At 38.2% G+C, this 27,064-nt stretch overlaps 1 protein-coding gene across 1 annotated transcript in view; it reads right to left on the reverse strand.

Annotated features, from left to right (window-relative positions):
• LOC139739399 (uncharacterized) overlaps positions 1-27,064 on the reverse strand; it is a 257,483-nt gene that overhangs the window by 71,339 nt on the left and 159,080 nt on the right. The window contains exons 13-20 of the mRNA XM_071650020.1: positions 25,448-25,892; positions 23,968-24,041; positions 22,657-22,694; positions 12,710-12,863; positions 12,054-12,090; positions 9,277-9,441; positions 2,415-2,545; positions 1,369-1,454 (exon numbers count right to left, since the gene is read on the reverse strand). Coding sequence (XP_071506121.1) covers positions 1,369-1,454; positions 2,415-2,545; positions 9,277-9,441; positions 12,054-12,090; positions 12,710-12,863; positions 22,657-22,694; positions 23,968-24,041; positions 25,448-25,892 — 1,130 coding nt within the window. The remainder of the gene's footprint in view (positions 1-1,368; positions 1,455-2,414; positions 2,546-9,276; positions 9,442-12,053; positions 12,091-12,709; positions 12,864-22,656; positions 22,695-23,967; positions 24,042-25,447; positions 25,893-27,064) is intronic.

The following is a 27,064-nucleotide window of genomic DNA, read 5'->3' on the forward strand; positions in this document are numbered from 1 at the left end:
TAGAATGTTGCAATTGTGCACTAAAGCAATCATATTTTCCAACAAGCTGCATTTGATTCACTTTTGTGCAGAAGATCCATGGAAATGGTTGTGGCCCAATGTGTCAATCATTAATAATGGAAAATTCTAAACTACCTCTATCTGGTTTGCTCCAAGATTGCAATAATTTCAGCGTACCTTTTTCATAAATATTTTGCATTTTCATTGTCACCTGAACTAAAATCATGTTACTACAGTTATTTAACAAATTCTTTTATGCATACCATATGAATGTGTATGTTCTGAAGCAATCATCATAATTGACAGTTCTGCAGGCATACAAGAGCTATGTTTTCACTACAGAGATACACATGTGGCAGCTTCTACTTTTGCTGACATTTCTGTTCAATGTCCTCAAAAGTTAAGTGCAAGGAATTCTCATACTTGCTTTAGAATGACCTTTTTCCATCCCCACATTACGCACAGATCATATGCAATACCGGGAAACCAAATTTACAATGAGGCCCAGGATGTAGCTCATTCAATGCTTCAAACATTCACAAATGATTACACTGGTATCAACCAAAGTGACTCATATGAAATAATCAATCAATTACAATAAAATACTTCAACCATCTTGTCTGAATAGAAACAGTCTCCCTGAACATACCAATAATGATCAAAAGTATTTTGTTTTCAAAAAACAAACAAACAAACAAACAAAACAAATACAAAATGGGCTTTTCATCTCATTGTGAAATGTGTCAATGGCAAAAAAAAAAAAAATAAATAAAAAATAAGTATGCAACTTCATGTAAAACTACCAAAATGGTTTATACAATTAAGTGATTAATGTAAATGTTTACTCCTGCATCACTGACCTTTTATATGGGAATGAAAGCATCCAACATTTAAACTACTACACCAAATACACAAAACTCTTAATCAGTGAGGAAGTCTGCCTATTCTTTACAAATTGATGATAAAACAGAATTAACCATCATTTCTGCTTAAGTTTATTTGGCTGCCATTCTAAAACTCATATGTTGTTCTTCACACGTTCACAAGTGGTACTCTGTGCGTGAGCATGTAGGTTGCTTAATCCCTTCTACTTTGTATGTTTGCCCATACCTCACAGGAAATGCACATTTTCTTTTCACGATGCGCACGTGGACGACTTAACTCTACGTGGAATCAAATTTATGGAAGCACATGCAAGTTACAAGGTTGCAATTTTGAGAAATTTGGCAGACACCCCATGGGAATTTCCACACACTTGTAAAACCATGACAGTTATCGCTTTCAAAGGTACTATCTCAAGTCCATCTTTCCCACTGTGGGAATTTATGTGACAGTCATTATTCCAGACACTGCCGAACGCTACCTTACCTTCTTTTCTCTCCTTTGGCCGCCCACCTTGAGAAAACTAAGTTTCCTTAAGACTGAGGTCCTTCCTGGCCCTTCCATGACATTCGCTGTACAAAAAAAAAAAAAAGAGAGAAAAATAATATCCCAGGCTGCCAACAATTATGAATCCATGTCGGGGAAGACTCCAAAGAACAACGGGGGAGATACCTGTAAATGTTACATGCATCTCAATGGGCAAAAGTGATTCCCAAATCAGGCAGATTTCTTAAATTCTACCATCTGTATACAAGGAGATATTGACGTTTTCAGAAAGCCTCCTGTAGAACCAGAGAGACTTGCGAGTTCTAAAGTAGCACTCCCTGGCTACATATTATTACATCATGATAAGGGGAAAAGTGGTGACAAAACATGTGATTCCCTTTGCCATCTTAATGCTTTGCTCAGAAAAGCAGAAGGTATAATCTTGATCATAGAATTTACACTTTATAAGAATAACTTGCATTGGTACAATGCCATGACATTGACTTTTTTTCCCTTTTTTTTTTTGCAGGGCTCTGAGCATCAGCAGTTCACTAGTGGCTTATGACATTCAAACATCCTAAGAGTAGCTGACACTTGCAGGACTTTTGTTGCCTGACAGAGGGAAGCCACGAAGTCAAGCAATTCACTTTTGGAATACCAAACAGGATAATCAATGGATATACATGTACATTGCATGACTTGCAGGCATAGACTTTCATTTCACATTTCTTTTTTTTTTTCTACATTTCTTTCCACAACACTTTCAAAGTTTAGAAAGATCTACAAATGTATCATTTGACCCCATTCACTTACAAAATTGTACCTTCCTTCTGGCTACATTTTGTTTCAGTGGTAGCCACCATTTGGAGTCATGCAACTTAAGTAGCCAGTCTGGGCAACATGACGTCATGCCATTTGGAGCATGGGTGCACGCTCACAAAAGTTTGAAAGTGTGTAAACGCATCCTCCTCATCCACACTACCAGAGATTGGGCAGCACTCTACAGTATTCGACACCCTACGCTAGCGGAGTCTGGGAATTCTCACCCGATTGCTGGAGAGAATTCTCATCGGTGAAATTCAGCGGATCCGCGAGAAATTCCGTGAGTGAGAGTCGCGCCTGCCTCCTGCGCTCGGCCGTTAGTGAGCTGTGTCCGCCTGATTCATCGTTCTCAGAGCTGAAAAAGGAAGATGCGACCAAGTGAAATGAGAACATTGTTCATGTCCTCCCGTTTCCATGGAAATGGGATTTCCCAAGGTTTCAGTCTTCCCAACCTTACAATGCCATCGCGACGGGCAAACCATGATTTGAAACCTTACAGGACGATAATCTTGCCCATTGTATGGATGTTTTTTACTGCAGTTTTTCAAAACAAAACAGAGTTTCCACCTTTGTAAGTTTAATCAATTAAACATCAGAAACAGTTCATTTGTACAGACTCATGTTTTCAGCCTATGGCTAAAAATCTTTTCATCAGAAATGAACCACACTGTTGACTAGTGAATGTTCAGTGTTGATATCAAAGCTACCTTAACCAAAAAGCCGTTACAAATTTAACCAATGATGGTTTTCAACAACATATCATTAGCAGATTCTGACATCAAAATTGCTCAATCTTATCAACACCTCAGAAGTTTAAGTTTTAAATGCTGCTCTGACAAGGCAGAAGACTGATGCAATACGAATAATAATTTCACTTGCATGTAAGTTTGTATCTGGAAATTACCTGTGGTGTGAGAACACACTAGCAAAGAGGGTAAAAACAAAGGCACAAAAACTTCATGGAAACATTAGATGCCCAACACCAAACAAACCTGACAGACATAGAGATTATGATGAAGAGCAGAACAAGATATAAAGTGCACTCTAAGATTGAATGCTACAGAGTCAGATGCATGGGTGCGGTACTACGACAGCTGTCATCATACATACATTGATGTGTATCTTACATAACTGTAGGTTGTATAGTTCATAGTACCACCACAGAACTGATGCAGGGAATGGAAGCATTCTAATTGATGGGTATAAAAGCTGAAAGGCAAACTGCCAAGCACAAAGTGAAAAAAAGGGGAAGCATTATACTACAAGGAATGCAAAACACAAAACATAAAAAAAGCAAGCAGGCAAGCAGAATTATGACTGTTGCACTGAGAAGACAAACAGAATACTAAAAACAAAACAGTATTCTTGAAAAAGATGAGAACATTTGAATCACAATAAATTTTGTGTGAAGCAACAGCACAAAAGAAAATTATACAATGCATCTGTGATTAAATCTAGAGCGAAGAAATGCTAGTACTTGATCTGTTTTGATAACTACACAACACACTTCTTTTTTTTTGTGTGTGTATTTTTTGCTGAAACAGAATTGAAGTAGAAGGATTATCAAATGCACTTTTTGACCTGAGAACCCATAGATTTATTTTGGTATCATTGACTTCACACATGCTACTGGACTGAAATATGTTTATTTGAATATCCTTTGTTATACAAGGCTAGAAAATACTATTTGGGAAGGTGTGCTAACAATTGATGTAATCACTTTGTGTGATTTTTTGCCTGACTTTTGCTTTCTCTTTGACACTGGATGACATCCCTCATTCCTTTTAATCTTATTTGTTTGAGTTTTGTCTAAAATATAAGGTCTTTTGATAGTCTTTCTGTTATTAAAACTCAGCACAGCAAATCAAAACATTGTTTGTAGGTGCAACAAACACAGGACAAGTAGATGAACATCTCTCAGTTACACAGTACTTCACAGGATTTAATTTAGTATGATGTTTGTCATTAAAAGATGTCATTTGATACACACTTAACTGCATATTCTTTTGTCCACTGCACAAAACTGTTTACACACTTGCTAACAAAACTTCTAAAAACATATACACTTTAAGTATGATCAAATGATTTATGATCTTTATTTGGTGTTTGATTGTAAACTCATGAATAACTCAGGTTCCTATAAAAACATAGAAAACCTGAATGATTTTTATGTTCAGTGTGCAAGCTGTGAGTACTTGAATAAGCAATGATACACGAGAGTGGATGATATTTTGATGCTCAGTGTGTGGATACAAATACCTTAACATGGCAACTTGTGGTAGTGGTAATGAAAGTACAATGTATATTGTGTCTGAGGCAACAATAACATAACTTGTCAGACAGAACGAAATGCTATCAAAATCATTCTCAAATTCCTAAGAATAAGATTACAAATGGCTCTTTCTCTTTGTTTTAACTCTCCCCTGAGATTAACAGCATCTACACTTGTACAATTGTACATTCTATCATCCAAGCTGAAATAACCCAAGTGTTCTTTCACTTCTGTGCATGAAAGCAATTGGATTGACATGGTCACAGCACAAATTCCCACACAGCTCAATGTCATTATTTTAGATATCTTTACGATTTTATACACCAGACTATTTACAATACAAACTCTATGAAAACTGTTGTTTGAAATTACAGAATTTACAATGCCAGTAGCTCACAACATGTGACTGAAGGCCCAGTATGAAAAAGAACAGGATACCCCTAATTAGCTGTTTCCATATCAAACAAGAGCCCTTTTCACATGCACCCCCTTTAATCCTAATCCCATGCAATACAGAGGGGAAACACTTGCACCGCCCTTAAAATCCTTTGTCTAGCACCTAATCTTTTCAGCAGGTCCCTGTAATTACACTCTGACACAAGGGAAATGAGATATTTTCAACAAGTTCCTCAATTGCTTCCAGGGCTAGGCTTCCATTGGCTATGATGACCACTTTGCACTAGTTATCATATCAATAAATTCATATCCTGTTTCAGCCATTTCACTGTTATGATCCAACAGCCATTCCACTGCACCCTTCCACAATTGCCAGAAAATGCAAAAAAAAAAAAAAAATGTTATTCTAAGAAATTTGTTTCAAAGTGTCAATATCACGTGAAAAGAAAAAATCAATAGCATTTTCAAGCATACATTCTGCATGTATTTTCAGAATATAATGGTAAAATTGATTGTATCCTTTCTCATATATTAACACTATGACTTAAAGACAAACAAACAAACTTAAACAAACCCAAATGAAAGAAAGAGACATTCTGTTCCTTGAAACATCTATTGAGAAAAAAAGTTGTCATATCTGTTCAGATAAACAACTTCAGATTTCACGTCACCATATGAAACGGGTGTGAAAGTGGGATCACACCTTTCACACTCTTTACTCTGTCCCTTCCTTCCCATTACATAATGCTCATATGAGGATAAACTTGCATTGACCCTCCCACAGAGAGAGCAGCATTAACCCTCCTTCAATGTAATTTGAACAGAACTTGTGAAGGTTCCCCCTCCCCCACACCAACTGTAAGATTTCACGAAAGGACTGACCCCTCAATTTGACGTTTAGAATAAGCATTTGCAGATAACATCAGTATTCACACTGTCTACAGCATTGTAAGTCTCAAATATTCTCTAAAAATATTTCATATGAGTAATCTTGACCTTCCCTTCCAAATCTCCACCGTACAGATTTACTTTGCAAGAACTTACAAAATGCCAATCAAAGTCCCATGGAGAGCATGACCTCTCGGACAGATCTCATTCTCAGACTGTGGTTTAAATCAGAAATGAATTTAGTTGAAAAGATGACTGTTGTATTTTTGAATTGATCTTAAATGACCCTCGCTTGTGGCATCTTTCAGCCTCCGTAAGCTGAGAGTTTCTAGCCTATCTCAAATATATCCCAACTGTACAAATATAAAACCCGAGAATTGGATGGGGTAATATTGTACAGTATGAAAGAGCACACTCAGGCATAACATTTGTCACTCAAAGATCAAAAGAGCACTGTGATAATGTCAAGTGATTTTGCTGTAATTTGTGAACTTGTATGATGAAAAATGATGGTTACAATTCAAGATACAATTGTATGTACAGTGACATGATTTACAGTGTACCATTGTGCATTTTGTTTGCACTGCATTCCACATGTACATTTGTACAAATAACATAACAGAGGAGAAATGTTACAAATTTCAACTGGCAGTAATTCATATGCACTTTCTACGCCAGTCTGGATTCCAATGAGCTATTGCTCGAAACAAAATTTCCGACTATTAAAAAGCATAAGATATTGAGAATAGAAAATAAACAACAGATTTTCATCAAAAGAGCACTGTGATAATGTCAAGTGATTTTGCTGTAATTTGTGAACTTGTATGATGAAAAATGATGGTTACAATTTAAGATACAATTGTATGTACAGTGACATGATTTACAGTGTACCATTGTGCATTTTGTTTGCACTGCATTCCACATGTACATTTGTACAAATAACATAACAGAGGAGAAATGTTACAAATTTCAACTGGCAGTAATTCATATGCACTTTCTACGCCAGTCTGGATTCCAATGAGCTATTGCTCGAAACAAAATTTCCAACTATTAAAAAGCATAAGATATTGAGAATAGAAAATAAACAACAGATTTTCATGCAATGATGCAATATAGCCAATCCAAGAGATGGAACAGATAAATTTGTTGACTACTGAAAATGCTGGCAAAAGAGAAAAAGCGCTTAGAGAGTACCCAGGGTATCACCATCAAACAAAGAAAGAATGCAGAGTTCAAAGCTTAAACATATCACTGTGTAGTTGCAGCTGGACGATATATATGTGTACAATGTGAAGTGACTTGGGGTGACGGCTGAAGAGAAATACATACATGTATACGCAGGTGAGTGGAGTGGCCTATAGTGATTGCAGTATGTACATGTACACGGCATGGTCATATTGAAGGCCTCTTGCACTTTGATTCTGACCAAACCAATTCCGAGAGCCTTTTGGTAACCCAAGGCTTGCTGCGCTGCATTTTTCTTTCAGACACGGAAAAAAAAAAACTATGAAAACCTAACAATAATTCCAACACTAATATCAATTATTATCATTTTTTTTTTTGAAGATGAGGCAGGCTTTACTTCATTCTGCTTCAATGTCTTTGATCATGATTGGATGATGGTGCAATATTGAAAGGAAATTATAAATTACAGTGAAATTTATGGGCACATCAATAGTAGCCCACACAGAAACTACAAATTCACATTTAAATTCCACTGCCAATATTTCATTTCACAGAACAATTTATTATCTTTTTCAAAATACTTAGCCTAACCTTGTTCCCAAAATAACATCTTGAAACCTACATAAATGGGCCCCTATCTCAAAGCACAAAACCTCCTACATGAACAGAGTGTAATAAAGTCTCTAGTAATATCATGTTCAGGCAAAATTCATTTCATCAAATTGGTAAAAATATCAAATTCATAGGATTAACGCAGCAGCAATCTTTGAGGATCTAGATAATAGGATATATAAAACTTGACATGATCAGAACTACAGGATGCCAGTATGGTCTCATATGGAACATCATTGGTCAGAGTCTGTGTGCAAGGGCTTTGAGTAAATTGATCATAGTGTACATTGTACATATATAAAGAATATATCAGTGAAAAGGGGGCATGGTGGAGGTGTCTGATGAACTTTGTGTGGATGTGTGTCGTGCATCTCTGAGGTATTGAAATAATGGGGCGAGACAGAGAGACAGAGTGAACAATTTGGCGTGCACAGACTTACAAGTAATCATACTCCTCATCTTCCTCCTCCGAATCAACGATTCTGAAGAAAGCGATCTGCTTCAGGGGGTCTACTGAGGGCCTTTGGGTAGCGAGTGGGCAGGGTGGGTGTGTGTGTGTGCAAAGAAAATGGAGAGCTCAGGTGCACACAGTGAAGTACACATTATTGCGCATTAGGTGCAAGCAAAAGCAGATTTTAAGCAACATACGAAAACACAGGTGTACAGTCTATACACCACACTGTTAGGTGAAAAGACAACATCCCAGGAAGTGTACATGAACCCGTATGTCAAAACCTTCTCAACGCACTCAGTTATGCAACAAAATTGTGTGTGCAATGATATGTATCCCAGGCACAGTACCCACGGTGATAATGCTTGTAAGAGAGAACTGCTCAAAATTCATGCCAGTAATGATAAATCCTGAACTGTGTGTACATACTTGTGCAGCTCTTTGTCAGGGGTTGGTTGCTACATATTGTAATTGCGATTAGTTTTTGATCAAACTTTATAAGTCCTAACAATATGACTTTTGTGATCTGTTCACAATAGGCATGCAACTCTCAAGTTTTAATGTTATCAGCTTATATGAAGAACACAAATGATACACCTACATTTCAATTCACATCAGCCACATCATGAAGTTAATCAAGAATTTTCTACAGGAAATTTAGGTTGATAAATGGTAGCGAAATCATTCTCAAATTTACATTTTTATATGCAGGCTAGCGGTGTGTATGTAGTTACAATGCCCTTTTTTTAAAAATTATGATTTAAATTGTTTTCCTTCTCTTAGTCTTCAACAAATTAATCACAGATTAAAAGATCCCATACATTCTATGCCATTGCAGTGCCCCCCCCCCCGAAAAAAAAGAATAAAAGAGAGACAAAGATGAAAATGTATGTTTCTTTCTTCATACGTGTAGGTATCCACACTAGACCAACCTCTTTCAGACTTCATTACAAGGACACATAAGAGGTGCAAACGTTGCTCACTCAATAAGAAAAAAATTTGGTTTTAAGCTGTCTGAACACAAGATTTAATGGTATACAAAAGTCAAGTTATGTTTCTATTTGGACACACAAAGATGTTAAGCCACCTGTTGCCCAATGGAGAACTTTCCAAACAATTTGCACACGCTTGAAAGTTAGAGAGAACGTGCCAGCTAAGAATGAAAGATCGGCCATGTGTTAAATGCAAGTAAAAGCAATGGCAAAGTCCGTGTGCTGGAGTATAGGAGTGGACACACAAAGACACTCGTGGACACGCAGATCAGATTGGCGAGAGCATTTACCCCTCCTCCATCTCCATCTCTTCCTCCTCCTCCTCTTCCTCCTCCTCATCTCCTTCATCCTCCTCCTGTAACCCCTCCAACTCACTTCGGAGGATTTCATAACTACACCACAGCAAGCGGAGAAAGGAGTGCGGGCAAGGGGTCATTCCAATTAATCTCGTCACACTTCACTTCGGCTTCACACGTCAGCTAAATTTTTGAATAATCCTGAAGTCCCCTCAATTATGTGCTTGTGAGAATTAAAGCCTGCAATCATTTCTTTTGAATATAGACCCTTCCTTTCAAACACAGAAATGTGATAAATTCAAAATTTCAAGATTAAAATCAACAAGGAATTCCATGGCTGCATAACAATTCATATAATTGTATTCCTTCATATTGTTTTTCTTTAATGAATTATGAATTTGTTTGCATTGTGAGAAAAAGTATGTAGTACATGTATCTCTCATTCCTCATCCCCCCCCCCCCCCCCCGGCCCTTTTTGAGATGATACAAAACCTAGCTAAACTGGAATAACTACAAGACTGGGTTCCTTCCATCCTCCATTCAAGGAACAAAGCGAGTGCAGGGAAAAAGCTGTAGGGAGCATGAGGTATTAGCATGGCAATTAAGTACAATGTATCTGACAGCCCTTTTATTTAGTTTTGTTATGCTTTGCTTTGCTTTGCTTTGCTTTGTTTTGCTTTGCACGGTAAGGAGCACCCAGCAAAGCAATGTACACTATAAATGAAAGTATGGTTACAACCTGCAACTAGCTTTAAGTCACATGGGATACTGGTGAAGTACTTTATGGCATTAAATATTCCCTTTACTTTTCATTGCCATATCGTCGGTTGAGAATGATAAGGGCGTTAAGTTGCCACATAACCCATAGTGTTCAAGACCACTTAACGCCCTTCTCATTCTCAACAGACGATATATATCTAACAGATTTACATTTATATATTATCTTATTGTGGAAAAACAAAATAAATTCAAACTCGAACTCGAACACATCGTCTAATTCTCTGTGTCTCTCCGAGCTATAACATACATGCTGTACGGTAGCTACAGTATTTAGGGGACGAGTATTTCTCTAATATGTGCTAAAAATGCATCCCACAAAGCAGTGGGGGAAAAAATGCAAGTTCAACCCTCTCATCACACTACCCTTCCTATTTCTTCCTGCTGTATTCTTTGATTCCCCAAAGTAAGGGGGTAGGGGAATCTACACAATCATTATTTGACGTCATAATTTGGCAAGGACACCTTCACACTTGCACGTGTGTGTTCGTCAAAGGGGTTAGAGCGTAGATTCAACAATGTTGCATGTCTTGTTGCATTGATATTTAGGTGATTACACATTTTTCTTTTTAACCCGGCTTAACGAACACTTAGAAGCCAGCAAAAATGGATTAGCCATCCCATGACACAGATAATGGGAGCTTAACGTACATTGGGAAAGCAGGTAGGGATGGGGGAATATTAAGGTCATATAGGAATTAGAGCAAAGGAGGGGTCCATACACATAGTATGCCATTTGTGTTTGCCAGAGTGTTGCAAAGCTGGTATGGGATTCACAGAAGACTGTCCCGTTTGGGTGGCATAAAACACATGTTGTCAGGGCATGGTGTTTGGCACAGGGGCATAATGCTGTCACGCAAATATTGTAAGAAGCACAGAAATTTTGCGGCCAAACGCTTTTACACTTCACCTCTTTGTGCACACAACATTTATAAGCTGTACTCAAAAGCTGCAACAAAATTGAGTGCATCAAGTGTATACATAACCAGTCATATACTGCCCAAATGGATTTCCCAACATTATCTCTGAGAAAATGGCAAAATAAGGGGATTACAAATGTACGCCAGAGAATTATGAACTCTTCCAATTGTACAAACAAAAATTGAAAGTCTGATTTCTTAAATGTCTCCCGTTTGAATCTTGGAGACAAAGCATGTTTTGCAACTCAAAACTTCATGTTTTCATGAAGCATATTACTCTTTGTTTTGGATAGATACTTCATGTTAACTTGCTGAATCTTCTCCTTGTTTAGCTTCATTGTAATTTCAGAGGCAATTTTCTCAAAGCAGTGTGTACATTTTATATTGGGGCCGATTATTCTGGCATATCTGCAGAAGGTTTGGGAGTAAAGTGGGACAAATTAGATCCCCTAGAAAGCTTTTGGAGTCAGATGAATTCCAAAGTTCTGAAATCATAAGACTCGTGCATAACTCCATTGGGCTTTGCAGGTGACAGGTCATATATACATATGATATTTGTACACAGATTGATGTATGTGTGCATTTGCAGTGCTTTTCCATTTCAATATGCCTGTGCACTGTCCAAATCTACCAATATTTCACTTGCTAGGAAAGTGGTAAATTGGACTTGGAGGCACTATCCACAGAGCCACTAGTCTCTACAAGCAGTATATCATTCGAGGGGTGACAAGACCTCCTATCTCAATTGGCGCATATTCAAAACCCTCCTACAATGTAACTCCATTTTGAATATATCAAAAATACTGATTTGGGATTTTCAACTCTCACAAAGATCAATGTAATCCAAAGAATTGTTTCTGCATTTATATGAACATTGATGTTATTTTGCAAAAAATGTTTAAAAAATGAAAAATGTATTCACTCTCAAGAAAATTCATTATCTTTGAGACAAGAGGTCTTGTCATCCCTAGGGATGATAGATTATATAAAATATAGCTTTGAGTTCCATAATACGTATTTGCGGGTGACCAAAAAAAAAAAAAATAATAATAATCCTTGAGAAGGCATACTCACAGTCGGGTATCATGCATAGACGCACTTCGCTGCTTTCCTGTGAACCAAAAGCAAACAGAACAAAGCTCACATTTATGGGTGCTGCAATTCACTGTAAATCTCATGTACTTTCCCCTTTTCATCAATAATGCCATTCACATCGTAAAACAAGTCTTCATCCACATATCCATATCTTTGTTCCTTTGGCATTATATGTCCATTCTATGTTTCTCCAAACACATTTCATGATTGCCTTACAGTAATTAGGAAAAGTTATCTTACAGAGGCATGCTTTGATATGCCACAATGTGCAACTCTTTGCATTATCCCACGAAGAACGTCTGTAAAAATCTTTCCTTTTCCAAAATCACATTATATTACTCTTAGTTAAAACAATTATGTTATTATTGAACACTTTCAATCTTTTTGTCCCCCCCCCCCCCCGTAATCATTCAGAATTACCATCTACAAAAGAGAATTCAAAGTAGAGGAGGTTTTGCAGTTACATGGTGTATTTCCAAATGTATCCCTGCATCTTCTTTCAAAGATTATTATTTATGTTTATTAGTTGTACAATCACATCATTATTCTATGGGGGGGGGGGGGGGTGGAAGAGATGGAAAGATGGGTTTTTGGAGGAACACAGAGAGAGAAAAAATGACGGAGATGATTCATACGAGTCTGTTCTGTTTGCAGGTTGTGCTTCTGTCGACGAACCACCGGTATGTTCTGGGCACTGGGTGAGGACTTGGACGATGAGGAAGAAGAGTTAGCATTGTTTGTTGGTAGGGCACTCCCTTTACCATCTAACCCATATCCATCATTCTGTTTCTGCAATGGACAAATAGAAAATCAAAAGAAACAAAAAACACATAATGCAATTTAGAATGTGAGCAAAGTTTGGGGACACAAACTGTGTGAAATACTTTATTGTAATAAACATTTCCTTTTTCTATTTGTAGCCATCTAAAAGGCATGCAGGTGTTGGCACACGTAACCATGATATGATTTTTTTTTTCTTTTTTTTTTTAATTGAACAACTCACTGTTACATCTATATAGCAAAAAACAAACAAACAAACAAACACTACCGTACCAACAACAACAAACAAACAAAACAAAACAAAGAAGAAAAAACTTTCAGCTCTTTATATATGACAGTAAAAATTAAGCCAGTTAGATTAAAAATGCTTCAAGTGTTTCTATTCTCTCATATCTCTCAGAACAGGCTTACTTTACTTTAAGCAAATTTGATTCATAAACAAGGACAACAGTCCTGACAATGTAAGGAAAGTGAAAAAAAAATCACACACAATGACAGTTCTTCTGAGAAGTCCAGTTTGTAAGATGAAAACTCTAAGAGGATGCAATTGTTATCCCATAATAGTATGGAGTGTCTGAAATAAAATAAGATAATTATAGACAGACACACAGAGCACCGAATTGTTCTGGTGCATGCGATATACTGCTGAGTGACAGGACAACAAAATGCGGCGCTACAAATTCAATCCACCATCTCCAGGAAATTGGCTCTGGAGTACCCCCCAGACGACATCATCGAACCTGGCCCAGGGGTGCTAAGAGGAACTTCCTCACCCCGGGCTAGGACCAACAGGGGGTACCTTCAATACTAAAGAGAGATTAAGTCTTGCAAACTTTATCAAACAGCTGCCATACATACACCCGGCTCAAGTTGAGAGCCGAAGCTAGTGATTTACATTCAAGGAGAGGTATCGAGGGAAGACTTATAACGAGGAAAAGAGGTCTCGACATGGGAGTCATATGTTTTAGCTGCAGTGGAAAAAGAATCATGGTCGTAGTGATTTTAGTGATAGCAGTAAAAATAGGAGCAAAAGTAATTGTTGTTGCAGTCATCGTCGTCTTTGTAGTAGTGTTAGTAGCAGCAGCAGCAGTAATACCAGTAGTAGTAGTAGTAGTATAAAGCAGTAGTGGTAATAGCAGTTAAGTAGAATAAGTTCTAGAAGAAGTAGTAGTAGTAGTAGTAGTACTGTAGTAGTCATAGTACCATAAGTAGTAGTAGTACTTGTAGTAGTAATAAAAGTAATAGCACTAGTAGAAGCATTAGAAGTAGTTGCAGCAATAGTTCAAGTAGTAGTAGAAGTACAGAATAGTTAATTGCAAGTAGTAGTAGTAGTAGTAGTAGTAGTAGTAGTAGTAGTAGTAGTAGTAGTAGTAGTAGTAGTAGTAGTAGTAGTAGTAGTAGTAGTAGTAGTAGTAGTAGCAATAGCAACACCAGTAGTTATTTAGGGTAGAAATTACAGGGATAGCTTATTAAATGAAATGATGATAACAATAAATTTTCTAAGAAGAAATGATGTGAAAAAGCCATTCTAATGAGGAAAATATTGCAGCCTTCCGGGCGTGAAGGGCATAAGGTTGCGCCTGCCAGTATGTCGATTGCCTTGATCATGGCAGCTGCGGCATCTCAAATGCTCTCGACCCGTCTCTTTTCTCTCGTTTCATATTCGAGGTCTGACAAGTTGTGATCGACGAGAGTCTCCCATGGGAGTCTCATGGGTATCAATTCACACACAATGATACCCTTCATGGAGCTTAGAATGGGATGCCATCGGTTGTGAACCAAACAACTTAAACACTACAACAGGACTTTGCCAAAAAAGTTGAGAAAGGCACCCTGGGTTTAAGCCCGAAATTACTAGTGCTCCTCTTGTGCTAAAAACTCCCTATCCTCTCCCCTTTATCTTCTTAAAAGTGTGTTAAAAACATCGCAATTCATGCAAAAATAGTTCCCAAAACTTGTGTATTCAAAACCGATCGTATGTTATGAGAATTTTATTATCAAAAGCTTGAAAAGAGAGATTAAAAGATAAATAAACAAGCTGAAAATACGGCTCTTGAGTGATGCAAATGAGAATGAATACACTAGGGTGGAAAAGACAACCTTATTATCCCCTCCCCATCCCTTTCTGGAATACAATTTCTGTTCTTTTTATAACTACGAGTACATTGTACGTAATGACATTTTCATATCAACGCCTGATAGTTTCATGAAACTATCATGTTAATCATATTACTGATTTATTCAGCCCTTTGTCCGTGGTACCTGAAAATTCTACACCTAAATCCAAGCTCCTATCCCGCCCCAAGCCTGAATGTTCGGCACTGTAATAAAATGGGATAGTAACACAGAATGTCACATATCACACATTATACAGCTCTAAATATGCAGACCCGACTGTGTAGGATTGTGGGTCAGGGGAGGGGGTATGGTAATGATCCATGGATTACGCATTTTATCAGGGCACGGCAGATCGGGGGAAAAGGCACCTGGCTAGGGATATAATCCACATACGTAGACTGCTTGGAAACAGAGGAGGTAAGGTGGGGGGTGTTCACATCACAGAAGTTGGGAATAAATCAAAACCTGGCCTCCCTAGCCAGCAACGGTTGATGAAATCAGGCAGCACTTCCTTGAATTCCTGTATGAATGAATATTTCAGCCCCTAAAGTACACATCGTCGTACCTCCTGCCTCACATAGGGGGACATGATATGCAAGCCCCAGGTAGTAGTTTTACGCAAGACATGCCTGTAGTGTAACTTTGTGCATGTAGTCCACCTGTAGTTACTTTAGTGTACCTTCATAGAAGCTTTTTTACCGGTTGGCAATTTGAAGGAAATTTGAAATGTGGAAAGTTCATATCAGGACTCATTGATTTGTCTTTCTTGCTTTTGTTAATTGGTTTGATTCTTTTTTTTGGGGGGGGGGGGGGCAGGGCAGAAAAGGACTAATCAATTAAATATTCTCTGATGATATCAATCAAATATTCCCCGATGATATCAATCAAATATTCCCCGATGATATCAATCAAATATTCCCCGATGATATCAATTCATTCAACAAGTTTAAAGCCTCACATAAAACCTACAAAAGTACTTGTCTAATTTCACCACATAGACATAAAATCAACTTGGGGGTCACCTGTGGGGAAAAGGATGAACCCATTTTCCCTCTCTCTTTCTTTCCTGCAAAATAGGGAGTATAATCTGGTGAGACAGTTGAGCTCTCTCACGGCGATGGTCAAAGAGGACAGATTCAATCAGCTCTGGCCGCTGCTCCCTAATGGATGTCGGTAATGGAAATTACGCATTCTGTCTGGGCTTTGTACCGGCTGCCCGAGGCAGACGGAACACAGAGGCAGCATCAGAACGCATCACGATGTCTGGCCAGTACACTGCCAGCACCGACCGTTCACCGCTCAAACCATGCAAGTGGCAATCGGTAGTCCTTTTGCTCCAAAGTCAAACTTTATAACTTCTACCTACAATGTACGCCTTTAAAGCTTCTTCTTTTTTTAAATTTACTTGCTTAAAAATTTAAAATGTGGAATCAAACGATAAAATATTTCATGGAGGTATGGCTAAGCATTCCCTTTGACACAAAATTCAACTAACATGTAACAAAACTTCACTTGAAAAAAAAAGAAAAAATCTTGCACAAAATATGACGTTCAAATCGCCTCATGCAGAGATGGCTTGTAATGCTACAGATCAGTCATTCACTTTTTGTGCTATTTCATTTCTGAAAACTTTTAAAATTGACACACATCGATAGCTCCGTCTGACATGAGTCATGCAAAAGCAAAAATTAATACAACAAAAAACACGAAAGTTATCAACTTATCACACAATGTCACAAATCATACATACTTCAGAGTCATAACCTATCAGGGCACATCCTTTCAATTTGGGTAACATCTTCAAAATGCCAAAGTCTTGTTGTATCACCAAGACAACTACAAAAAAAATGTAAATATCTACAAAATCGCAGCTACACATTATTCCCGCTGCAAGAACTACATGGGTGTTCACTAACCATCTATAATTTTCTCCCAGGCTCAAATTTCCAAAACTTACACATGGCAACCAAGAATGACGAGTTCAGGTTTGCATCCATTGCCAACATACATGTACTTTGTATTATACATGTGTAAGTGGTTACTCCATGCTACACTCTAGCTAATACAGCAACACTTGTCGTGCAAGAATCTCACTTTTGGAGATGTGCAAAAAAATACTATGTAAATCAGAATAAGAGCATTTGAAGCACACACACACAATGTATCGTCGCTGGGGTGACAAGACCTTGTATCTGCAATTTTGGTGAAAATGACTTTTTTGGATTACTGGTCAAATAATGGTTTAAGTGATGTCCTGTCCAAATCCCAACTGTCTTACTCCAAAAATGAAGCCACCACGGCATGTCAAAGGAAAGGCTATTCCATTTGCCACAGTGCTTTGGCCGCCATGTTTTTTGGCTCTCCTGAACATTTGACATTTTGTAGATACGAGGTCTTGTCACCCCAGCGACGATATATTCCTCGCTTCACCAAGCATTATCAGAGGCTACTCACTAAATATTGAACAAAGGAGTATCACATAACATCAAGGGGTTGCCTTGGTAACCCAGTGGTTCTGAAGAGTTTAGACTGACTCTACCATGTCAGTGTGTTCAATCTCTCACATCTTGTTGGATGCTAGCTTTTGCAGCAGAATATAATATGCCACCTTGCAGCTCAGAACACGACCTCTAGTTGTATTTGTTTTTTCTTTCTGGGGGTGGGGGGTTAGCTTTCCTATTTTCTCTGACTGCTCAAGATGCTTTCTGAAAAACTTTTGACAGAAAGTCAGACGTCCGAATAGGTTAAGGACAATACCCATTTGCTTCACATTCAATGGACTCACTTTGGTTTAGAGAACAACTGAGGAGCACAAGGGATATACTACCTTGTGAAGAACTATTCAACCATATTGGAGAAACTTGATGTACAAAGCAGATTTCCTGAGACAAGAACAGGCAATAATATCTGCAAAATTCTACCATTTTAACTTGTTTAATTAAACCCAGTCTTGATTTCTTTTTCCCCTGTTTTTTTTTTTGTTTTTTTAAATAAATTGCACATTGTCTTACCGTTCTTGAAAGACTATGTCGTTACATGATCCAATGAGCGTATTTCCAAATAATATCCAAAAAGAGCTTGAAACCATTCATCCACAACGTTTATACAACTCCTCTAGCGAAGCGAACTCAATTTGCCGTAAAGACAACCAGCACAGCCACCATCAACACAGAAGCAAGTGAGGCTATAAAAAAAACAAAGCAAGCTTTGCACGCAAAGTTTGTCAGCGAGTCATGTCAACTCAACTACCACAGAAATTACAAAGTAGATGACACATCACAGTATTGCCTGACTAATTGCCGGTCGGAGTACTACAAACGGCTGACTTTTCCCCCCTACTGCTGAACTACATGGCAACGAAAAGAGAGGGGGAAAGAAGGATATTTCATTAGCCCCCCTCCCTCCCCCCCCCCCCCACATACGTACATATACAACTGATACACACACAGGCAAATTTTAGCATGCAAGAGGAAGGGGCAAACCTGAGGGGGAGTGGGGAAAGGTCTGAGAGGGAAGGGATAGTGTGAAGAAATGGACTTAGCTAGAGTAGGTCGCTGGGGGGGGGGGGGCAGTTTAAGTGGGTAAAGAAAGTTGAGAACAAAGTTCAAAATGAGGTGGGACATAATGGAGGGGTGGGGATGGATAAAAGGAGATGGAAAGGGTTGGGTTTTTTTTTTGGGGGGGGGGTGGGACACTGATGGGAATACAGAAAGGGGCTGTCATGCCAGTTGCTCCTGAGGTCTGTTCAGGGGGGCGAGAGTCCAAGCAGACCAAATGGTGACACGATGGCCGTGAAACAACGAAGGTAAAGCGCAGTGTGGGAGGCACAAGGGGAGACTACATTGTACTTACGGCACAGGAATCCCTCCTGCTTAGCAGCGACTGATTGTCGGGGGAGGGGAAAGCGACAGGATGAAGAAATCAAGGCTTTTTAGTTAAACAGAAGAAAAAGAAGAACATAACAAATCTAAACAGAATGCTCCCTATCCCTTTTGCAGATTGGAGTGGGATAGGCACGTGGAAGAGAGGATGGGGGGGAATAAAGAGGAAATGGTTACGACTCGTTATCACTTTCCAACAGTGATAGGACGGTCTTCATTAGTGAAATACAAGCACACACATCTTGTCGACGCTCCATGCGTAATCCCCCCAACGCTAAGACCCAGATTTGATGTCAGATCACATTCTAATTAGTGAATTAGTCCATTGCTATGCAGACCCTACGTGTAATCCTAATGCATCTCTGCCCTGAAAGTGACCCACAGTTATGACCGATCACAAACTTGTCTGAGAGCGGACTGGAGAAGAGCACACATACTTATTGAACAGAATTTTAGTTACTGCTGATTTGCATTAAATACCTCTTTCTTTTTCCCCAAACTTAAGATTTTTTCAGTTGATCCGGAAATCAGACCCTGCACATGACATTGCATCTTCAAATATTTTTTATACGACAACTTGTGACCACCACACTCAAAACCCACAAAGAGTCGCAGATTAAGACTCTTTGTAAATGACCAAAATATGTCATTTGAGTTGACCCTACTCGTTTTTTTTTTTTTTTACATTTGTCTTTTCTATCGGATGCATCACAGCTATCTGCCATTCCAAACCATGAAATCTAGTGAGACCCTCTTTTTCATGAGAAATTCTCTTTCATCAGGGGAAGAAGAATAACCGTTATCGATCTCAACAAGTTGCTGCAGCGAAGCCCTAATCTGCAAAGATGGATGAATAATGCGAAAACCTGATATATATATCCTAGAAGCAGTGTCAACAGTACATTTTTTTTTTGCTTGGAAAACATTTCTAAGGGTCAAATCAGTGCAGCACTTGTAAGGGAATAATTTCCTTTCAAGTTACACTGAACTTACAGTAGGGCCCTTCATAAGATAAACTTGCACATGTGCATAGTAAAAGTATACAAAACGAATTTAACCCTCATTTACAGCATGATTTACATAAAACTGGAATACATGTAGCCTTTATTAGATCAATTGATTGAGCAATTAACAGGATTTTAAGATGAAGAAGGAGAAAAATAGGCTTTCACAGCACCACGGGAGTGCATGTGTGTGTGTTTATGCGTCTTTGGGAGAGGAGTGGTTTGTACCCGCTCCCCTCCCTGAATCATTCTCAATGTGCCTTTAAAAATTCTTATCTATCTTTTGATATCAAGAGATAACATGACCAATCACGATGCTATGAGAACCAGATGTGCTGATTTGGTTCTACTGCTGGCAACTGTTGCTCAGCTACAATAATAATATTAGAAGGTACAATAATTTTGAACGAAACAAAAAGAGAAAAAAATATATAATGCCTTTTCAAAGGTAATTTTCTGAAATACAACAAAGCAAGCTCTACCCAAGTTCAAAAGGTGTCTCTGTAAAACAAAACAATAGTTCCTGACTTATCTGCATGCATTACATGAACTCACTCACATGTCAAGCATTGTGTTTGTAGCATTTACATTGACAAACTGTAGAGTTCCCATTCTTCATACCAGGGTCATTATGAGTATCGACAATAGGAACCCTTGAATGCCATCATAGGGACAAAGAGAAGGGCTCCCCCTTGTGTTCTGACACAGAACAGGCTGCATGGCAAATTCTCTGCCATACAGAGTCGTTCAGTTCAGCAATAAATGTTCACCACACGTCACCACCCAGTAGTAGTACAATGTACCTTTCTAGGCTTGCCAACCTAAATTCTATTGCACCTCCCTCCCCCCCCCCCCAAAAAAAAAAAAAATATAACATTCCCAAGAACAATGTTGCCTCTCACGATTGTATTTAAAGTACATATCCGTAATGGCTTTGCAGGCTCGTAATGGAGACAAAAATCACCTGTCTTGACTTGACAGAAGTTTGACCAACTGGAAAGTTGAAAAGGGGACTGAATATGATACGATATACGATATACAGGAGTGACAGCAACCATCACAATGTAACGTTTATTTACTGGTTATCGACAAGGTTGTCTGAAAATATGCATGTCTACTTATATCACAGCAGTATTGTGTTACATCTTTTCTGCCCTACATACCATGCAAGAGGCAATGGCTGTGCTTTAAAAAAAAGAAAGATTAGGGTTCAGTCGTTTGTTTCATTTATTTCTTTATCCCCTTAGAAACAAATTTTCTCTCTTGAAATAGAGTCTTCAGTCTTTTAAGCACACAACAATGTGGAATAGAGTTGGGCAAATTTGGTCCTGACCGTGGCAATACTATTAATTAGCCCCTGCTTATCCGTGAAACAGAATGGACTATGTCACCAGACCGTAGATATTTCCTACATTTTGTGAGAACAAGCTGGGGTAAAGATTTTGTCTTTTGGAGTGTGCATCTAACTCGATTAATTCTATATGGTAATCTCATTGAAAATTTGGCTGAAAATATAATGCATATTTCAGAAACTTTGGTCTACTAACTACTTATGTTCTCTTGTCTTTCTTTCATAACTGCCGCAGTGCTGCTGGCTAGTAGTAAATTTGCCGGTTTGAAGTCAACTCTAAACACCCAAATCAATTCCCTTAGTTGTTGCTAGGTAGAGCAAACTTTCAACAAGCTTTCTGGTGGCTAAGGCAACTATTGTGAACCATGCAGAGAATTTAAATGCATTATCAAAACAGTCTATTACATGTATATACCCAGTAATTGAAGGAAGGCACAATGTATAATGCGAAATACTATAGGACAATGACCACATTAAAAAAAAAAAGGGAAGTATCCTATGGTTGACTGAACAATCAGATTACAGAATTCATGATCACTAAAAGATGAAATTTGATGAACCCCTCAAGGCCAGCTAATATTAAAGGACAAGTTCACCTTCATAACCATAAAGATTGAGAGAATGCAACAATATTAGTAGAACACATCAGTGAAAGTTTGAGGAAAATTGGACAATCGATGCAAAAGTTATGAATTTTTAAAATTTTTGTGTTGGAACCGCTGGATGAGGAGACTACTACAGCTTGTGAGTCATATGCGTACAACAGTATAAAGAAAATGTAAAGAAAATTTAACATATTTTCACTTTTTTCGCATAATAAAAGAGAACTTGACTTGCCTCTTTCTAAAGGCAGGGGGAATGATATTACCCATAACATTTGTCGGTAACAAGTCGGGGGAATGTGTACTTTTTTCAAAAGATGAAATTTTGTGAAATTCTCTTTATATTTTCCTTATATTGTTGTACGCATGTGACATCTAAGTTATTCACACACTGCAGTAGTCTTCTCATCCAGCGGTTACTGCACAAAAACTTCAAAAATTCATAACTTTTGAACAGATTGTCCGATTTTCCGCAAACTTTCAATGATGTGTTCTACTAATAGTGCTACATTCTCTCAATCCTTATGTTTATGAAGGTGAACTTGTCCTTTAAATTGACCAATCAATAAGATTGATATGTATGGGGAAGAGTACATACATTCAGATGAATTATAGAGAAGAACAAATTGATTAACATCACACCAGTTTTCTCATTCAAAGTTGGTGTGACGCAAAATCTGAAAAAGCCGGTCATTCTAACTCTGTCGGGTAAAAAAACAAAAACAAAACAAGTATGGATTTCCCACTATTTGACAATGGTGTGTAACACTTGTCTTTGTTCTAATACACTGTATATCATTAGTACCGCATGCAGCATTCCACACCAGATTAGAAGATTGATCTTACCTTGGCAAGAGCGACAGCCGAATCTCTTCTTGAAGTGCCTGTAAAACCAGCGAAAAGGGATAAGACAGCTCAATTTTTTTTTAAAATAATGTAAACTGTAAGATTAACTTTTAAGATCCAATTGCTCTTGCGTACCAACAAGCACACCTATCCACAGCCAGAGAGCCCCAAAAATCATCTATGACAGCAACAATATGGACCCAACTCTTCGTACATTTCTCACTGCCTTTATACTCCTCAGCTCTCAGCTACTTAAGCATTCACAAAATCTAATTACAGTTTGATGGTCTTGTTTGATTGTTATTGTTTTTCTGTAGAACTTTTGTCTGCTGTATGATCTGACGGAGCCATCTCCTCATTGGTCAGTTCTACACGAAGCACCGAGATCTGTTGCTTGGAGAAGACAGCAGTGTGCAATGAGTGGAAGATTTATAGATGCTCTGGTAGAAAGGACAAGGATCGACAAAATCAACCTTCAATCTGTCTTACTTGACCAAAAGATGACTATGAAACATGTGGCTTCCTTTGATGAAATGCTGCTCTCTTCTGAAGATATTTGTTTGTAAGCATTAAGATCATTCTTGTAGGGATTCTTTTCATACATGAATGCCAGAATAAGATGAATTCCCCTTTTTTGTGTGTTCAATTTTCTCCTAGTTTTAATTCCTGAGTCAGAGACTATACATTTTCAATGGCAACTTAAGAATTTGACTGACTAAGAGAGCAACAATCACTCTACAGAACAGAATGCACAATTCATTCGACTAATGCATAAAATTAGGATACTATTAACATGATGTGAATTTGGGTGAGGCCTAGTCCTATAAACATCACTACACACGTATGACTGAAATAGATATTGACCACAAGATGAATCACAGTACTGTAATGTCATTACAGCACCTTGCCTACATGTATATTATTATCATTATTATTATGATTATTATTATTATTATTACTGTTATCATTATTATTATTATTATTATTATTATTATTATTATTATTATTATTATTATTATTATCATTATTATTATTATTATTATTATTATTATTATTATTATTATTATTATTATTATCATCATCATCATCATTATCATTATCATTATTATTATCATCACTATCATTATTATTATCATTACTATTATCATTACTATTCAATACCGACGAAAGTCAAATACAAGAACAATCAGCTCAAATTGGCAAACTGCACATCATTAACAAGGCAGATTTGAAACGTGGTATGCGTGTGGTATTCGGTGGTATAAGTTGTCATCGGTTGCCTGACCACTGCTTGTGTCTTTCTATTTCTACCTGAATGTTTCCCTGATTCCTTCTTGTGTGCAAAGGCATCCTTCCCCGTGGCATCCAGGTTCATCAAACTTTTACTGGAGGGGGGGGGGGGGGGGGGAGAAAGGAAAGAGGAAATATATCGTCACTGTGGGCACAACAGAAGAAAAATAATGCCACATGACAAATTCTACAGCCTCTAAAATATAAAATACATTATGTGCTACTGTGCCTGACAACATCTTAAAGAGTGAAAAAACAACAACAAATATCTACATAATATATGTAGACATTCCATTAAACCAACTCATTTAACACCTGGGTCCTGTTTCATAAAGTTGTTCATAAAGTTACGCATGACTTAACAAACGACTGGAATATGAAGTGCCAAAATGTGTGCCCATTTTTTTTTTCCTCACGTTTCAACAAAGTAGGAATGTATATCAATACTTCATGTACATTGGGGCAAAAATACCTTTCAACTTAAAACGTGTTAACATGTGAGAATAATCATTATCATCTGCAAATTCCAACTTTGGCTATTGAAAATAACAATGACTAGGAAACCCACTTGGCTTGCCATATGTCATTCGTGAAGTTGTGCGTAACTTTACGAATGGCTTTATAAAACAGGGCCGTGTAAGACATTTTATGCTCTCAATAATTGAGGAAACATTTTAAGTATGGTTAGGGGAAAAATTTTGAGAAAAAGATAGTCGGGTAACTGGACTGCAAGAATGGCTTATTTATGAGGGCTTCATGCAATTCAGTGATTTGTTTTTTAAAAAAGTGTTTGCCAATTAAACATGCTTACTACAGCCAATTTCTGCTGAAGGTTGACAACAGCATGACAGCTGCATATCTATCTATATGTATGTTGATAATACACAGAAATCGTGGCATGCCTGGTACTTGACATTTATCGAAGGCCATTACGCATCTTGAGAGTACTTCAGATTGGACGAGATTGTAGGGGGTGAAATGTTGCATAACAAACATGAAGGATTCTTATATTAATGTATTATTGTCGTATTTTTCCATTAGGATATGAAGGAGATGATTAAGAGATAATTCTCAAATTCTGCCAAAGCCTGTCTGTCACAATGCATGTACCTTGTACCTTTTTGATTTTCCTGTGAGAGAAATGGAGGACTGTGCAAGGATAGACAACACTATCAGACACCATCACACTAATACAATCCAAAGCGTTGGCTGTTCATCTTGATTTGTCTTACCAAGTTTTCCCCCAAATGCACAACTGCACAATTTAGTCCTTTGAAGCTGTCTGCAAACGTGTGAAATTGAGTTGCAAAATCCACTGAATAATTGATCCCAACTCATGCATTGCAACAAGTTTCTAGAGCAAGACGCAACGCTATTAAACGAATGTTCACATCAGGGATGCAACTAACAGTGAGCTCAAACAGCCATATAACTGCAGCTTTCCTCAATCAAAAAAAAGTTCTTTGGAAGACACATAAATGAGGTCAAAAAGATTAATTACCTCCTCGATGCTGCTGAGAGTTTCAGTTCCCCGCCGATGTCCGACCCCTCCCGCACGGAATCGTCGGGTTCCGGTCCCCAGCTGTAGCGGCGCGTCTTCTCCAAGTTCATATCCTCCCGGTCAGCCATCCCAAGGACATCTCCAATGCCTCCTCCTCCTCCCTCGGTGTCCAGGTCCTCTGGGGAGCTGTCCTCGGGCGTGGTCGCAATGGGGGCCAGGGGGATCATGACGTGGTGACTGGAGATGGTGGGGATGACGTGCACCCCGCCCCCACTATCCCCGCTGCTGTCCAGGCTGATGTCGTTGACCTGGATCTGGATGGGTGGGGTCTTGGGGCTGAGCGGGGAGGTGATGCTGCTGCCACGCCCCGGGTCGTCCATGTCATCATTCTCATCGTCGCTGTGGGTGACAGCCCCCGGGTGAGATGGCATCTTTTGCTTCCAGCCTGTTAGAAGAACAAATTGTATGCAAAGAATATTGAATATGACACAAATTGCATGGATTGCAGGAAATTAAATACACATAACATATCATTTACCATCACAATGATACATTGTACTACAATCAGAGTCATCTTTTTTTACTATCCGTATCACAACCAAATGGCCCACGATGATTTTGACCCTTACTGAACCACAAGAAACAATATTTGAAGTTCATTACCAAGACTGTGTCACACCAAAGTACATATTCACAGCCTGCCCTTTCTATATTTCCATTTTGTTCTCTCTCTCCCCCTTTCTCTCACCTACTTTCACACTGAAAACAACCAGCACTGAGAGTAAAGGTCTAAAAATGGCATCCATGCATCCATCCACGATGAAGCGTCAACCACGATCTTTGATGTCGCACCAAGACATCCCAGGATGCAAGGGTAGAGGATCTCACCTTGTTCTGATCACTCTGAATCAGGTATATTGCTACACGTAGGTAACGGACAAGGATAAAAATTAATCACTTAAAGGACAAGTTCACCTTCATAAACATAAGGATTGAGAAAATGCCACAATATTAGTAGAACACATCAGTGAAAGTTTGAGGAAAATTGGACAATCGATGCAAAAGTTATGAATTTTTTAAATTTTTGTGTTGGAACCGCTGGATGAGGAGACTACTACAGCTTGTGAGTCATATGCGTACAACAGTATAAAGAAAATGTAAAAGAAAATTCAACATATTTTCACTTTTTTCGCATAATAAAAGAGCACTTGACTTGCCTCTTTCTAAAGGCAGGGGGAATAATATTACCCATAACATTTGTCGGTAACGAGTCAGGGGAATGTGTACTTTTTTCAAAAGATGGAATTTTGTGAAATTCTCTTTATATTTTCCTTATATTGTTGTACGCATGTGACATCTAAGTTATTCACACACTGCAGTAGTCTTCTCATCCAGCGGTTACTGCACAAAAACTTCAAAAATTCATAACTTTTGAACGGATTGTCCGATTTTCCTCAAACTTTCAATGGTGTGTTCTACCAATATTGCTACATTCTCTCGATCCTTATGTTTATGAAGGTGAACTTGTCCTTTAACCCATCCCCGTCAGCTCCCACAAAAAACGTGGTTTTTATTATTTATGACCAAAAGAGGGCGTCCTAGGACCTCAGGCTTGGC

This window comes from Diadema antillarum, unplaced genomic scaffold, assembly GCF_040938485.1.
Source record: "Diadema antillarum isolate AM-2024a unplaced genomic scaffold, OU_Dant_1.0 seq00000798_RagTag, whole genome shotgun sequence".
NCBI lineage: Eukaryota > Metazoa > Echinodermata > Echinoidea > Diadematoida > Diadematidae > Diadema > Diadema antillarum.